The sequence below is a fragment of the Emys orbicularis genome, chromosome 5 (assembly GCF_028017835.1).
Source record: "Emys orbicularis isolate rEmyOrb1 chromosome 5, rEmyOrb1.hap1, whole genome shotgun sequence".
Lineage (NCBI taxonomy): Eukaryota > Metazoa > Chordata > Testudines > Emydidae > Emys > Emys orbicularis.
The window spans coordinates 25,202,009-25,215,409 of NC_088687.1; the positions used below are offsets into that span (position 1 = coordinate 25,202,009).

At 43.1% G+C, this 13,401-nt stretch overlaps 2 protein-coding genes across 2 annotated transcripts in view; one reads left to right on the forward strand and one right to left on the reverse strand.

The window, feature by feature from the left end:
* The window catches only part of LOC135879025 (probable E3 ubiquitin-protein ligase HERC4), a 46,343-nt gene that overhangs the window by 15,718 nt on the left and 17,224 nt on the right, over positions 1-13,401 (reverse strand). The window contains exons 14-17 of the mRNA XM_065404826.1: positions 13,301-13,399; positions 6,595-6,642; positions 4,318-4,419; positions 4,103-4,225 (exon numbers count right to left, since the gene is read on the reverse strand). Of these exons, the coding sequence (XP_065260898.1) occupies positions 4,103-4,225; positions 4,318-4,419; positions 6,595-6,642; positions 13,301-13,399 (372 nt within the window). The remainder of the gene's footprint in view (positions 1-4,102; positions 4,226-4,317; positions 4,420-6,594; positions 6,643-13,300; positions 13,400-13,401) is intronic.
* Positions 52-2,355, forward strand: PIGY (phosphatidylinositol glycan anchor biosynthesis class Y). The gene has a single exon (XM_065404829.1). The coding sequence runs from the start codon at positions 52-54 to the stop codon at positions 265-267; it is 216 nt and encodes a 71-aa protein (XP_065260901.1). The 3' UTR covers positions 268-2,355.

The following is a 13,401-nucleotide window of genomic DNA, read 5'->3' on the forward strand; positions in this document are numbered from 1 at the left end:
AAAAACAAAACCTGAAGACTAACCTACGCCTACAGTAACTGGGGAAGAAAAATGTTCCTGTCACTGCCTACGCTAACTGTACTTGTTCCACTGTTGTCCTTAGCGGGTCTGTTTTATTCAGCCAGTGTGGATGAAAAGTTCCCAGAGGGCTGCACCAGCACAACCAGCTTGTGTTTCTATAGTCTGCTTCTTCCCATTACCATACCAGTTTATGTGTTCTTTCATCTTTGGACCTGGATGGGTATTAAACTTTTTAGACACAACTAATAAGGCAAAAGCACAAAAGTAGACTGGCCAACCTTGTGGCTTACCCACACCCTAATATTATATTCTGTGCAGTTGCAATGGTCTCCTAGCATTAGTGGTGGTCTTTATTAATCTCCCAATGACACCTGAAAATGTAACGTTCTGCACAAGCCTTGATGCACAATGGCCTCATTAGTGCTAAGAGAGATAATTAAATAACATTTTCTCTTGTTCCTCCTCCATGTTAGTGTGTCCCATCAAAACCAATGGGTGTGTTGTAAGGCTATGCTACTAGCCTGTCAAAGGTGTTGTGTCTCTTTGCTAAGAATAAATGTTGTGCACTGATTGAGATGAATTATTTTAAATAGGTTAGGGTGAGTTTCACTATGCCTCTTTCAATAAGCAGCACTGTCATGCGGTAGTTGCCTTGCTGGTTTGAACTGATGGCTGCAGTGGAATGCATTTGTCTTACTGGGCTATGGAAATAGAGTATAATACACCTCTACCCCGATATAACGTGACCCGCTATAACACGAATTCGGATATAACGCGGTAAAGCAGTGCTCCGGGGGGGGCGGGGCTGCGCACTCCGATGGATCAAAGCAAGTTCGATATAACACGGTTTCACCTATAACACGGTAAGATTTTTTTTTGGCTCCCAAGGACAGCGTTATATCGAGATAGAGGTGTACATCAAACTTGTATCCACATGTGCTTTGCAGACTCTATATTAGGAGCTCTTTGGACACTACTGAAATGCAGCCACATTGGAGGGGGCATCCATTTATGCACCTGTAAAGCTGTAGGTCTAATTTTAGATGGGGAAGTGAAAAGTAATGTCTCTAATTAAATTATAGGGGGAATGAAGACGGCATTTGTCATTGCTGAAATAGGCATTATGATGATTGCCAGGATAGCAAAGCTGGCACACCTGGATAGTAGCCTGGGGGCTCCTGGAACCTGTGCCAACTGGCAAAGGTCCCTACCAGCTGGGGATAGCAGTGTGGCATGCAGCAACCATACCCTCTCCCCAGCCCCTTGCCAGATCTATGCTGTCTGGGGAAATGCAGTACAAAGGGAGCAGAGCAGGGCTCAGAATCTGGCCTATTAAAATATCCATTGTTTGTTGTTAGATCTCACTACAGGATGATAGGGTCATATAGGTTTCTATTTTCCAAACTCATATTAGCACTACCCAGTGGAGTGCTCTTTCACTGCTAGGTCACCTCCTTATGACTGTTGGGTAGTCTGCTGTATGTGAAAGTGGTGGCCAGGCAAACTGATGTCTGTACAACACAAGTCATCTCCATGACCAGCACTAGGGGCCAAGAACTGACTTGGCCACAGAGACTAACTGCTGCTGTCCCTATTAGAGATGGTCTCCCGCACACCATGGATGAGTTGCCCCAGCGGCACAGCATGGGAGATGACTGTATAGCTGCTGCCTCTGCTGTACCATCATGTAGTTACAAAGAAGGCTTCAGTTTCCATTTCTGTTGGTCTGGCACAAACTATCATGCAAAAACAATTAGATGGATGAGTGAATAAGGTCCTGACCTTGCAGGAAATCTGGGTAGTGGACTTTAATGGAGCTCTGCATGGGCCCAGGATCAGGATCTGCACAGCTCTCACTACTGGATCATAGAGTCATATAGGCTTCCATGTTCCAAACTCATATCAGCACTACGGACTGGAGTGCTCTGGTTATCATATCCACACCACGAGAGACAGCAAATGCAACAACTCGTTACCCAATTTTTTTTTCTTTTGGTGGTGGTGGTGGTGGTCCTTCTTCCCTGCCAGCAGTTCCCACCCTGCATCTACCGCAGCAGTGTGAACACGCAGATTCACTCTGCCGTTTATTCCACGCCTTACAGCATCGAATGCCCTGCTTACAGCTTTGCTTCGTTAAGCAACACATCAAAAATACTGTCTGCCCTCCCAGATTATAACTAGTTGCTTTTCCCTAGAGCATCTTATTACTCTCTTCTGATTTCTCAGTAACTAAATCTTTAAGAATCTTTACCTGTAGTTTGGTTTGTTTATATATAAATTCATGTATGTAAACTACCATCCAATTAAATACAGACTCTGTGAAAATGGGATAAATATGCTACCTGATTCCTCTCTTCCTCTTTACCTCATAGTGTTGGGCAGTGTCATGGCTTGCTGTCATCATGTGCTATATCCAAAGGGGGCCAGCTCTTGTTTCCCAGAGTTAGACTTGAGGGGCAGGGAAGTAGCAAAGAATGAATCTGGTAGACTTGTATTCTTTGATTTATTGCTGTATTTGTTCTGTCAACTTGTACAAGTGACTCCATCTTACTTAGGGTCATAGTAGTTAGTTATAGACAAGACCCACAGATCACAGAGTCCATCCCAATGCAAGGAATAGCTTCCCTCCACCCCATTAGAAGACCTAACCAATGTTAACTAGTCCCCATAGGGCTGTCCCTAGGGGGCTGCGGAGCCTGGGACATAGGCGCTGAGTTTCCAATCTGCCAGGGGGGGCTCTGCCCAGGCCCCTGCCCCCAAGGCTCCACCCCTGCCCCTTCTGCCCTGCCTCTTCCCGCCCTGCCCCAACTCTTCCTCACCCAGTTCTGCCCCCTCCCCTCCCCCCCAGCACCTCCTGACGCCGCGAAACATCTAATCCATGGTAGGTGCTGAGAGGGAGCGGGGCCCGCCCGTGGGCAGGAAGTGCTGGGGTGAGGGAGGTTATGGTAGGGGGGCTCCTCACCCCTGCCCGGCTGTCGCTCACCTCCCCATTCGCCTCACCTCCCTGCTGCCTCCTGCAGGGAGCCCAGCGGTCGCTCCGATTCACCTACCCAAGGGATGGCTCTGAGTCTCCATATATGTGACCAGCCAGAATCACAGGCTCAGAGATGCACTTTGCAGGAACGTATATAAATCTCACTACCCAGATAGGTATCCAAGACACAGATGTTACTCTTCAATTTTAACATGGAGATAGATATTTGTTACTGAGCTGTAAATGGAAGCATATTTCCAACCTAAGCTAAAAAGTTACGTAGGGAGAGTTTTCTGCTCCTTCATCCTTACCCTCTTGCATTTTACATCAAGGTGGCAATGGTATACATAAGGACAATTTGTACATGTATGGTCTAGCTCATGCAAAGGAGTCACTTTTGCTACCACCATTCTCTGTCTCAACATCAGAGCTGTCTCTCTCTGTCCAGTTGGGAGCTCCTGTTTAAGTTAAGATGACTGGCACTGGTTGGCTAAGGGCTGTCTCCATGGTGGGGTAATGCATTATACGTGGCTGTGCTTTCTAAAGCGCACAAATGTGTTGAGTGTTAATTGGTCCCTGTAGACCCTGCTTTTGCGCACTAACGGTTCTCTTGTAGTGCACTTTAACACTGGAGTTTCAAACATAACTATGTTGAAGTGCACCACCAGGGTGTACCCAGACCAATTAATACACAACACAACACAACAATTTGGCCCTAGGCATTATCATTACAGCAATGAGCATGGCAGTAGAAATTCCTGTGCTTTATAAAATACTCCACCCCCGTAGCGTGCATTACCCCACTGTGTAGATAAGTCCTAAGACTTGGTTCTCACCCATTCACTGGGTATTTGTATCAGCCACTTGCTTTAATCAAACAAAGCTTAATTGCCAGGTATGCCAAGAACGAGAAGTTAATTCTAGCCCACATGGAACTTGCTTTTAAGTAATTTCCATGATACTTTTCCTCCTTCATTTTTAACTGGATTTTAAAATGCCTGCTGAATGCTGGAAAGATCTCTTTGTTGGTTATTAGCTATATTAAAGGCAAAGTACTCTAGAGCAATATACTCAGAGCTAACAAAATAATCAAGCTTGATTTCTTACTTTCAAGAATTTCTCAAATGTTTTAGGTGCTGCACTCCTTAAATTCTGCCACACGTCATCCACAAGATGTGCTCTTCTGACCTCTAAACACCACGGGCCTCGTGGCACCAGGAAAGAGTTTGTCTACAAAACAAAATAGACAATGTGTTACAAGCTTTACATTCTTTTGGTTTTTAAATTATTAAAAAAACCTCATTGACTTTGGCAATACTTACGTTATATATCCCGAACAGAATTTGGCGGTCAATTTCATAAACCACAATCTTATCTTGCATGTCAAAGATGCAAGGGTATGCAGTCAGTTTCAACAAAGCCCTCTGAAATGACAAGAAAGTTTAATTTTCAATGAGGAAAATGTATTTAAAATATCACTGCGATAAAGACAAGCTGGATTGTCAGTTGTTCCTCTGTCATGTTATGTACATAAGGCTGTATTTTTAAAAGGAACGTCCAAAAGTGAAATCCCCCATTTGTCTGTTAAAATAGCCACTTACAGGTTCTGTTCCCTACTGTGAGTACCTCAGCTCTAAAGCCTGATATTCTGCACCCTTGTTCACAATGCACCATACCCCATTACAGAAGTAGTCCCATTGAAATCAGAATCAGGCCTGCGCATTTTGTATGCACAAATGCATGGTTTTCACTTGCAAACTCGGTACACTTCTGAAAGCTGCTTTTGAAATTTGGCCCTAGGCATTATCATTACAGCAATGAGCATGGCAGTAGAAATTCCCAGATAGCTTATACAGATTCAGCATATTTTCTTCAAAATCTATTGAATTTTTGCAGAGGTTTTCAGCTCCCACCAATTCTGTTTGTCACTACTCTTAAATTTCAATGCTAACTATCATTAAAGGCATAATGATGAACATTCCGAAGCAATATATTAACCAACGAAAGGGGACAGTGGGTGTAGGTTATAAACACAACAAGGGTTGACAGATATTTGTGGATTTCACCTAAATTGCAAAATCTGAAAATAACACCCCAGTCTTTGAGACTGGACCATTTTATGAATAAGTTTGCAGCAAATGTGCGAGAAATGCTGCTGGTATGGAGACTTCTGAATGGTTTGAGAACTGTGCCACTCACTATAGCAACTATGCCTACTCAGATATTTATTTGGTAAGTTACTGCAGGAGGTTTCAATCTGGTGTACTTCCAAAACTATTTTGGACAGGTTGAGCCTGCTTCTGTCATTTGCTGCGTGTGGGCCAACTCTTTTATCATCATGGAAACCCCTTGAAGTCAACAAGGCTCAGCCCTGTTGCAACAATTTAGAAGATCGGGGCTTTAGGAGCTAGAAAAGGTAACTGTCCAAGAGAATGCACGGATGAAAAAATCACATCCCTCTGTTGGTTATATCGCCCCAGCTGCAGAGCAAGAAAGATAACAGCGTATAAATTTACACTAGGAAGGTCTAGAAAGAAAAATGTAGTACTTGTATATATTTCTAATGAACTATTATACTCTGCAGAACATCACAATGTTTTTCTACCACTGTGGATGAGCTCTTATTAAACTGCTGTAACACAGATATAAAAACCGGAAATATTAAGTGAGTGTTGAATACTCACCACATGAACCCATTTTACACCTTTTTTTGTTTTAAACAGAGGTTTACAATTAAGTTTTATTTGTAAAAGCTGGTGCAAGAAGAACACCCAATATTTCCCTTCTCCTGATGCCCTAGCCCAGGGGTCGGCAACGTTCGGCACGCGGCTCGCCAGGGTAAGCACCCTGGCGGGCCGGGCCAGTTTTATTTACCTGCTGACGCAGCAGGTTTGGCCGATCGCGGCCCCCACTGGCCGCGGTTCGCCGTCCCGGGCCAATGGGGGCGGCGAGAAGCCACGGCCAGCACATCGCTCGCCCGTGCCGCTTCTCGCCGCCCCCATTGGCCCGGGACGGCGAACCGCGGCCAGTGGGGGCCGCGATAGGCCGAACCTGCCGCGTCAGCAGGTAAATAAAACTGGCCCGGCCCGCCAGGGTGCTTACCCTGGCGAGCCGCGTGCCGAACGTTGCCGACCCCTGCCCTAAAGGATGGACTATTTTCAAACCAGCGCCTCCTCTTGTAGGAATTGAAAAGGACAGTAATTCTTCCCTGTCAATCCCTGAAACTGTACACTATAGAGATGCTGGGGGGAGTCAGACCCCAAACCCATCTCAAAGAAAACTGAGGTCAGGAAAGGGTGTGTGTAGGGCAGGAGGTGTGGGGCTCAGGCCAGATAAACCTTTAGAGACTTAGGCAAACGTTTAGTGAAAAGACTAAAATCCAAACCCAGCTTGAATTCTGGTGGGTTCTGTGTTCCAACCAAACATTTTGCACCCCTCTGTTTCTTATGACTAATTTTCACTCAGAACCATCTCTACTAACTGTCTGGGATTTTTTGGATGACTGAGTATTCCTGTAAAGTTCATGGAGACAACAAGAAGTAAATTTTAATGCTAATGTCCAAAGGCCAGTTTCTAATTGGATATGAAATATAGCTTACTGTTTCCAAATGCTTTGAAATCAGGTTTTTGTTCCACTGCTCGAAAGTCTAAAAAAAGAGAATAGGAGTTTTAATAGCACCTTTCATACTTCAGATACTGCAAAGCACTCTACAAAAGAATGAGTTACGTACCAGTAACGTGAACATCTGGACCAATGAGTAATCATTGCACAAATTTAGCAAAATGATTCATTATTATTGGTATCTTTTAGAAAATATTCAAAAATAGATATTATTATACAAAATAGCCTAATTCAAGATGCCACATCAAAAAGAAAAACTGGTTCTATACTGAATAGGGAGAAACCTCAGCTGGTGAGTTATTTAGTGTTTACTTTGGTATTATTTCTACTCTTCCCTCCCCTGCTCCCTTCTCTTACCTTGTTAATTTCATTATGCTTCATAATACAGTGTTTGTAATTTAACTGCAGTTGCAGTGTAATCACACTGCTGTTTTTGTAATGACTACTTCATAGAACCAGAAGTTGAACTATATGACTGAACGGCTAAAAGGAGAGAGACGGCTAAAAGCATCACTGCAATGTGATTAGTCACTGGATTAGAAAGTGTAACCACTGGATTTTATTTAAGGAGAAAAACTACAATAAAGTGCATTGTCCACATGATGAACAATATTAGGCAATAACTAAAATACATTATTTAGAATATATTTGGAGTTCAAGGAGAGGAGGCAAATATTCTAGTGTCCCTCTCCTCTTTCTCCCCTTACTTTAGATATCAGCAAGTCTGGTTTTCACCAGTATTTAAATGATAGGGCATTTTGACTTCTATGACTCATTGCTGGATAAGACAAGATAGTTTTTGTTCATTGCTAAAAACATAAGAACAGCCATACAGGATCAGATCAAAGGTCCATCTACCCCAGTATCCTGTCTTCCGACAGTGGCCAATGCCAGGTGCTTCAGAGGGAATGAACAAAACAGGACAATTATGAAGCGATCCATCGCCCGTTGTCCATTCCCAGCTTCTGGCAGTTAGAGGCTTATGACACCCAGAGCATAAGGTTGCATCCCTGACCATCTTGGCTAATAGCCACTGATGGCTCTACTGTCCATGAACTTATCTTAAGGTATGTCTACACTGCTCCCATTACAGCGTGGCCGGGGCAGCGCTGTGACCTGGGCAGTGTATCCACCCCGAATGAGCGGTGGTAGCTTTATCGCTGGGATAAAGTGCTGTCCATACTGGCACTTTTCAGTGCTAAAACTTTTGTCGCTCAGGGGGGTGTTTTTTCACACCCCCGACCGACTAAAATTTTAGCGCTGAAAGTGGCAGTATAGACACAGTCTAATGCTTTTTTGAACCCTGTTATAGTTTTGGCCTTCACAACATCCTCTGGCAACGAGTTCCACAGGCTGACTGTGCGTTGTGTGAAGTAGTCCTTCCTTTTGTTTTTTTTTTAAACCTGCTGCCTATTAATTGGGTGACCACTGATTTGTTGTGTTATGTGGAGGGGTAAATAATACTTCCTTATTCACTTATCCACACCAGTCTTGATTTTATAGACCTCTATTATATCCCCCCTTTGTCGTCTGTTCTCCAAGCTGAAAAGTCCCAGTCTTTTTAATCTCTCCTCATATGAAAGCTGTTCCATCCTCCTAATCATTTCTGTTGCCCTTCTCTGTACCATCTCCGATATCTTTTTTGAAATGGGGTGACCAGAACTGCACACAGTATTCAAGGTGCAGGCGTACCATGGATTCATATAGTGGCAATATGATATTTTCTGTCTTATCACCTATCCCTTTCCTAATGGTTCCCAACATTGTTAGCTTTTTTGACTGCAGCTACACACTGAGCAGATGTTTTCAGAGAACCATCTACTTTGACTCCAAGATCTCTTTCTTGAGTGGTAACAGCTAATTTAGACCCCATAATTTTGTATGTATAGTTGGGATTATGTTTTCCAATGTCCATTACTTTGCATTTATCAACACTGAATTTCATCTCCCATTTGGTTGCCCAGTCACTCAGTTTTGTGAGATCCCTTTGGAACTCTTCACAGTCAGCTTTGGACTTAACTACCTTGAGTAATTTTGTATCATCTGCAAATTTTGCCACCTCATTGTTTACCTCTTTGTCCGGATCATTTATGAATAAGTTAAACAGCACTGGTCCCAGTGCACATCCCTGGGGCACATCACTATTTACCTTTCTCCATTCCAAAAACTGACCATTTATTCCTACCCTTTATTTCCTATTTTTTAACCAGCTACTGATCCATGAGAGGACCTTCCCTCTTATCCCATAATTGCTTACTTTGTTTAAGAGCCTTTACTGGGTACCTTGTCAAAGGCTTTCTGAAAGCTTTCCGCATACATTATGTCTACTGGATCACCCTTGTCCACATGCTTGTTGACCCCCTAAAAGAATTCTAATAGATTAGTGAGGCATGATTTTCCGTTACAAATGCTATGTTGACTCTTCCCCCAACATTTATGTGTCTGATAATTCTGTTCTTTACTATAGTTTCAACCAATTTGCCTGGCACTGAAGTTAGGCGTACTGGCCTGAATGCACCAAGATCGCCTCCAGAACCTTTTAAAAAAATTGGTGTCACATTAGCTATCCACCAGTCATCTGGTACAAAAGCTGATTTAAGTGGTAGGTTACACCACACTTAATAGTTCTGCAATTTCATATTTGAGTTTCTTCAGAACTCTTGGGTGAACACCATCTGGTCTGGTGACTTATTACTGTTTAATTTATTTATTGTTCCAAAACCTCCTCTATTGACACCTCAATCTGGGACAGTTCCTCAGATTTGTCACCTAAAAAGCATGGCTCAGGTGTGGGAATCTTCCTTCCTCACATCCTTCGCAGTGAAGACGGGTGCAAAGAATTCATTTGGTTTCTCCGCAATGGTCTTGTCTTCCTTTAGTGCTCTTTTAGCACGTCCATTGTCCAGTGGCCCCACTGATTGTTTGGCAGCTGTTTCTGATGTACTCAAAAAACAATTTGCTGTTAGTTCTTGAGTCTTTGGGTAGTTGTTCTTTAAATTCTTTATTGGTCTGTCTAATTCTATTTTTACACTTTATTTGCCAGAGTTTATGCTCCTTTCTAGTTTCCTCAGTGGGATTTGACTTCCAATTTTTAAAGGACACTTTTTTGTCTCTAATTGCTTCTTTTACTAAGTTGTTTAGCCATGGTGGTACTTTTTTGGTCCTCTTACTTTGTTTTTTAATTTGGGGTATACATTTAATTTGAGCCTCTATTATGGTGTTTTTTAAAAGTTTCCATGGAGCTTGAAGGCATTTCACTATTGTGACTGTACCTTTTAATTTTTCTTTAACTAGCTTCCTCATTTTTGTGTAGTTCCCCTTTCTGAAGTTAAATGCTACTGTGCTGGGCTTCTTTGGTATTTTCCCTCCTGCAAGGATGTTAAATTTAATTACTTTATGGTCACTATTACCAAGCGGTTCAGCTATATTCACCTCTTGGACCAGATCCTGTGCTCCACTTAGGACTAAATCCAGAACTGCCTCTCCTCTTGTGGGGTCCAGGAGAAGCTGCTCCAAGAAGCAGTCATTAATGGTGTCTAGAAATTTTATCTCAATATCCCATCCCAAGGTGACATGTACCCAGTCAATATGGGGATAGCTGAAATCCCCCAATATTATTGAGTTTTCTACTTTTATAGCCTCTCTATTCTCCTAGAGCATTTCATGATCACCATCCTGGTCAGGTAGTTGGTAGTATATTCCTACTGCTATACTCTTGTTATTCAAGCTTGGAATTTCTATCCATAGAGATTCTATGATCCAGTTTGATTCATTTAATTTTTTTTTTTTTTTACACTATATTTGACTCCATGCTTTATTTCACATCGAGTGCTACTTCCCCATCAACATGATCTACTCTTGTCATTTCTACATATTTTGTACCCTGGTATTACCATATCCCATTGATTATCATCGTTCCACCAAGTTTCTCTGATGCATCAAAATCCTCATTTAATCCTCATTTATCAATATCCTCATTTAATACCAGGCACTCAATTCACCCACCTTAGTATTTAGACTTCTAGCATTTGTATACAGTATTTATAAAATTTGTCACTTTTAGTTGTCTGCCTTCATGTGATGTAATTGAATGGGACACTTTTTCATTTGACTGTTTCTCTTCAGTTTCTACCTGTACTCTATCAACTTCTATCCTCTCATCTTTACTAGAATATAGAGAATCCCTGTTAATAGAGTCTCCTCTATGGGATGTATCAGTCCTCTATACCTGTCGGCTTCCCCCCAGCCCTCCACAATCTTCTCAATTTTACATGCCAGCAATCTGGTTCCGTTGTGATTTAGGAAGAGCCCATCCTTCCTGTATAGGTTCCTCCTTTCCCAAAAGGTTCCCCAGTTCCTAATAAACCTAAAACTTCCTCCCTACACCATTGTCTCACCCTGCAGCTCTCCCTGACTAGCTGGCCCTGCGCGTGGAACTGGAAGCATTTCAGAGAATGCTACCATGGAGGTCCTGGACTTCAATCTCTTACCTAACAGCCTACATTTGGCATCCAGGATCTCTCTCCTATCCTTCCCTACGTCATTGGTACCTATATGTACCACAAAGTTTTCCCGGTCATCACAAACCCAGCTATCTATATTTCTAATGATCGAATCTCCCATCACTATTAGCCATCTCTTCCTAATAACTGAGATTTCTTCCCCCAGAGAGGTATCCTCAGTGCAAGAGGATACCGTGACATCATCTGGAAGGAGGTTCCCAACTATGGAATCATTTCCCTCTGCTCCAGTTTGATGTTCTCCTTCCCCAAGACTTTCATCCTCCTCAACAGCACAGAGGCTTTCAGACTGGGGCGGGGGCGAAGGGGGGCACTATTCTACGCTGTCCTGGAAAGTCTCGTCTATGTCCCTTTCTGTCTCACTTAGCTCCTCCAGTTCAGCCACTCTGGTCTCCAGAGCCCATACTCGGTCTGTGAGGACCATGAGCTCCTTGCACCGAATAGACACATATGCCACCTGCCCACAGACAGGTAATCATACATTCAATGCAATAAACTGGATAGACCCCACTCTACTGCTGGACTTCTGCCTGCATTCTTTTATATTCCTGCAGCTTTTTTGGGTGGGGGAGTGTTTGTTGGCCTAAACTGAGAGAATGTTAAACTGAGAGGGCGAGTAGCCCTGCCCCCTAGTTAACAGTTAACGGATCCTAAAGGACTTAGGGATCAAAGCCTCCTTAAGATGCTCTCAGCTTTGCCTAGCAGGCCACTAGGCTCAGCACACCGCCCCCCAACAAACCACACTGCATACTTCAGTCAAGCAGCAAGCACACATAGGGTGCCCAGACGTCCCAATATTTCGGTGTCTGTCCCGATATCCGCCGGCAGCACTGGGGTTTTTTTTTGCTCAGCCGGCAGGACTCGTTTTTTTTTTTTTTTTTCCTTCTCTGCCTAAGCACACAACAAACAGACATCAAACTCTGCAAACTAAGAACAAATGAGATTCAAAACCAAAGTCCGCTATTAGATAAAGATAGGCGAGACCGCAAGGATGAAGTTTAGGCCTGGTCTATGCTGAGGATTTCAGCCATCAGTGCCAAACCATGGATGTAGTTGAACTAGTGCAAACCCCTAGTATTGACAGCCACAAGCAGCTGTGATCTGCACGGGTGCACCTTCCCCTTGCATAGTGCAAATCATGGCGTATAACCCACTCTCTATGCTAGGGGCTGCCCTGATGCAGCTGTATCAGTGGCTAGTCACTGATATATGGAATCAGGGCATATTCCCTAAGGAAGACAAGACCTGATTAAATCTATAGCTAAGAAAAGGTGAAAATCTATAAAACAGCCTCATGTAACAAACACTTAGCACTGTGTGCAGAATTATAGCTGCTAGTTAGAAATAATGAATACACATCTGATCAGCATGAGACCTGAAGTCATACCCCATTCTCCCAGATGCAATTTCTGCATATTCCTATATAAGACTCATTTAAATTAAAGCAGTGCAAAGCCCTGTGTGGACACTCTTGAATCAGTTTTAAAATGGCTTATGTCAATTTTAATATCATTCAAAAATGGGCTTTGCACCAGTTTAACTACAAGAATCAGAAACAATGCCTTTGGTTAAACCGGTGCAAATTAGTTTGTAGAGCGGGTCTTAGCTCCTTTCCATGACTCAAAGGAAATTAAAATGTTCTGTTGGCTTCCTGGTGAAAAGTTTCAAAGGACTGTATAAGAGTCCATTAATTCTGAATGGATAAACACAAAAATAAGAGGAAATATAATGGGCCAGATCCTGGCTCCCTTTGCAGCGACTGGCCAATGGATTGGCTACGTCAGGCATGGGGGAATCTCCAGATCATGTAGCACCAATGTTTCCTCCTTTGCTAACTCTGCTTCCAAGCCCCCAGTGAAGGGGGTGTGTGGCCATGGAAAAGGAGGTGTCGCTGGGGCGTGACTGTGTCCAGTCGATCTCTGACTGCCAAAACAACCTTGGAAGTCATGGGCAGCTGGCACAACTTAGAAGAGCCTTGCTGTTCTGAATGGTGTATCGGGGTCAGCTTAATGCCCAGTAGCCACAGGACCGGAGAGGATGTAAAGCTTTCTAAGCTGTACTGGAGATAGAAGGGCTGGACCCAAGAATTTGGCCCCAATATCTCTAACTTCCTAAATAACAACAAGAAAATATACTGCAGTTTTGGAAAGATGTTATACTTACTGTTCCTTCATTCAAATACCAATTCTGTCCCCAAATCATTTTCACTTCAGGTACATAGAAGTTGTTTTCTTGTATTTTGAAACCAGCACTGGAATTCACCT